This window comes from Cherax quadricarinatus, unplaced genomic scaffold, assembly GCF_038502225.1.
Source record: "Cherax quadricarinatus isolate ZL_2023a unplaced genomic scaffold, ASM3850222v1 Contig6758, whole genome shotgun sequence".
Classification (NCBI taxonomy): domain Eukaryota; kingdom Metazoa; phylum Arthropoda; class Malacostraca; order Decapoda; family Parastacidae; genus Cherax; species Cherax quadricarinatus.
The window spans coordinates 1,475-4,005 of NW_027201784.1; the positions used below are offsets into that span (position 1 = coordinate 1,475).

Here is a 2,531-nt window from a genome sequence, read left to right on the forward strand (position 1 = left end):
AGTGGTAGTAATAGATATTTTTAGTGATGGTGATAATGTTGTGTATAGTGGTGGTAATAGATATTTATAGTTATGGTGATAATGTTGTGTATAGTGGTGGTAATAGATATTTATAGTGATGTTGATAATGTTGTGTATAGCGGTGGTAATAGATATTTATAGTGATGGTGATAATGTTGTGTATAGTGATGGTAATAGATATTTATAGTGATGCTAATAATTTGGGCATAGTGATGGTAATAGATATTTAAAGCGATAGTGATGATAATAATAATAATAATAATAATAATAATAATAATAATAATAATAATAATAATAATAATAATAATAATAATAACAACAACAAAACAAAAGTAATAATAGAAATAATACACCAGCCTGGTGGTCACGTCCTCGTCATAAATAATACACCAGCTTGGTGTCGTCACACCAGCCTGGTGGTCAAGTCCTCGCCATAGATTCTTCACTCCTCGTCATAACGACGACTTCCTTTTCTAGATCTGCTGTGTCGTCTAAATGAATCATCGTCGTATAATTCGACTTCGTCAACGTGGAGGAAGTTATTATCATGAGATGCATTGTTGTTAGTGACATGGCGCCTCCCATGGAAGTTCTTCTTTTTCTTCTTCTTGCAAACGAGCTGCCAATCACCTTGGTCATCGTTGTCGGTGACGTGGTTGTCACCTAGATCATTATCGGAAACGTGGTTGTCACCTACATCGTCCTCAGGTGCGTGTTTGTCACCTAGATCATTATCGGGAACGTGGTTGTCACCTACATCGTCCTCAGGAACGTGGTTGTCACCTACATCGTCCTCAGGAACGTGGTTGTCACCTAGATCATCCTCGGGAACGTGATTGTCACAGTAATTTTCGTAGTTGGGGATATGGTCATCGCAGAAATCGGAATTATATGAAGTGATTACCCTGTCTGGTTCTTCCTGCTCACTGAGGGAAGTAAAGCACTGTTCAGGCTCGCTCCTACCTTCACTTGTCTTGCGTCCCAGGCGCAGGTTCCTCAACCAGTCCGGCTCAAACTTTGTAGATTCGTCTTTTGGGACCTCATCTCTAGTCACCATCTTATGTTCAGGCGTGCTCCTACCTTCACTTGTCTTGCGTCCCAGGCGCAGGTTCCTCAACCAGTCCGGCTCTAACTTTATAGATTCGTTTTCTGGAATTTCATCTCTTGTCACCATCTTATCTTCTTGGCTCGGATTGTCGTCTTCTTTTAAACTTTTCTCATCTTCGCGACTTTCTGTCCCATTTTCACGACTCTCCCTCCTGTCCTGGAGATCTTTCCCACACTGGGAGTCGTTTTCTTGCACAGAGAGGGACAAAGTGTTGGTTAGGGACCTGGTGTCGGGGAGTATCAGAGTGTTGGGGAGGGTCATGGTGTGGGGAAGGGGCTGTGAAGGACCAACTGTCTCAAAGGTAGCAGTGAATACTTGTTCACGAGTACACACGGAGTCACCACTCACCTCTGGGTTACCAATACTGGAAAGTGTTGGTGACTTCTGAACTCTGAGTATTGCAGCAAGAGTGCAGGAAGTAGCTCCTAACACCATCAAAATAACCAACAGAAGGACTGGCAAAAACTGGAAGAGTGAAGAAGTTCCCTTGCAGGAGTCGTTCACATCCTTGAGGAGGATTTCCAGTTGTTTAACATCATGGTTGGCTTGGTACTCTCTCAGGAAGATGCCCAGAACAGGCCAGGTTTGTGATGCCCACCCAGGGGTTACCTGGCTTGCTGGGGTCTGTGGGAAGGTATAAGTATTACAGTTTATAATGATCCCCATCCAAGGGATTCCACAAAGTTTCCAGGGAAGAGATTCACAAGCCAAGGCAACTTCCTCAATCTCATTTAGGAGTCGTGTCTGGTCCTCTTCCAGCTCCCGGACCCATTCATCAACAACGCCACATAAACAAACAAAAACATAGATGAACACCACCACACCAACAACAATGGTGAAAGTTTTAAGCAATGCCATAGTTGGAACTATGAGTCCAAGATTTAACGCAAGTATTTGATGTATTCTTAAGATGCGAAAACTTGAGAATATCACCGAATGATAATGTATGGGATATTTATCCATGATTTTGATACAAATATAACATATGAAAAATATAGTGAGCTTCGAATTTTGCTCTGGCCTTGTGTATAGTGATGGTAATACATAATTATAGTGATAGTGATAATGTTGTGTATAGTGGCGGTAATAGATATTTATAGTGATGCTCATAATGTTGTGTATAGTGATGGTAATAGATATTTATAGTGATGGTGATAATGTTGTGTATAGTGATGGTAATAGATATTTATAGTGATGGTGATAATGTGTATACTGGTGGTAATAGATATTTATAGTGATGGTGATAATGTTGTGTATAGTGATGGTAATAGATATTTATAGTGATGTTGATAATGTTGTGTATAGTAATGGTAATACATAGTGATGGTGATAATGTAGTGTATATGGTAATAGATAGTGATGTATGTGTATAGTGGTGGTAATAGATATTTTTAGTGATGGT

At 40.3% G+C, this 2,531-nt stretch overlaps 1 protein-coding gene across 1 annotated transcript; it reads right to left on the minus strand.

Moving 5' to 3' along the window:
* Window positions 1–304: 304 nt before the first annotated feature.
* On the minus strand, window positions 305–2,076 carry LOC138852293 (uncharacterized). Its single transcript, XM_070082069.1, has 2 exons — window positions 805–2,076; window positions 305–774 (listed from the first exon to the last, which is right to left on the minus strand). The coding sequence occupies exons 1-2, from the start codon at window positions 1,985–1,987 to the stop codon at window positions 464–466; spliced, it is 1,494 nt and encodes a 497-aa protein (XP_069938170.1). The 5' UTR covers window positions 1,988–2,076; the 3' UTR covers window positions 305–463.
* Window positions 2,077–2,531: the final 455 nt, after the last annotated feature.

What these genes read in the sequence shown, in the direction of transcription:
- LOC138852293 (XM_070082069.1), bottom strand. Translation starts at nt 1,987, where the DNA reads ATGGCATTGCTTAAAACTTTCACCATTGTTGTTGGTGTGGTGGTGTTC. An exon ending in CGTTCCTGAGGACGATGTAG is followed by an intron (nt 775 to 804) that starts GTGACAACCACG and finishes AGGACGATGTAG; the next exon opens with GTGACAACCACGTTCCCGAT.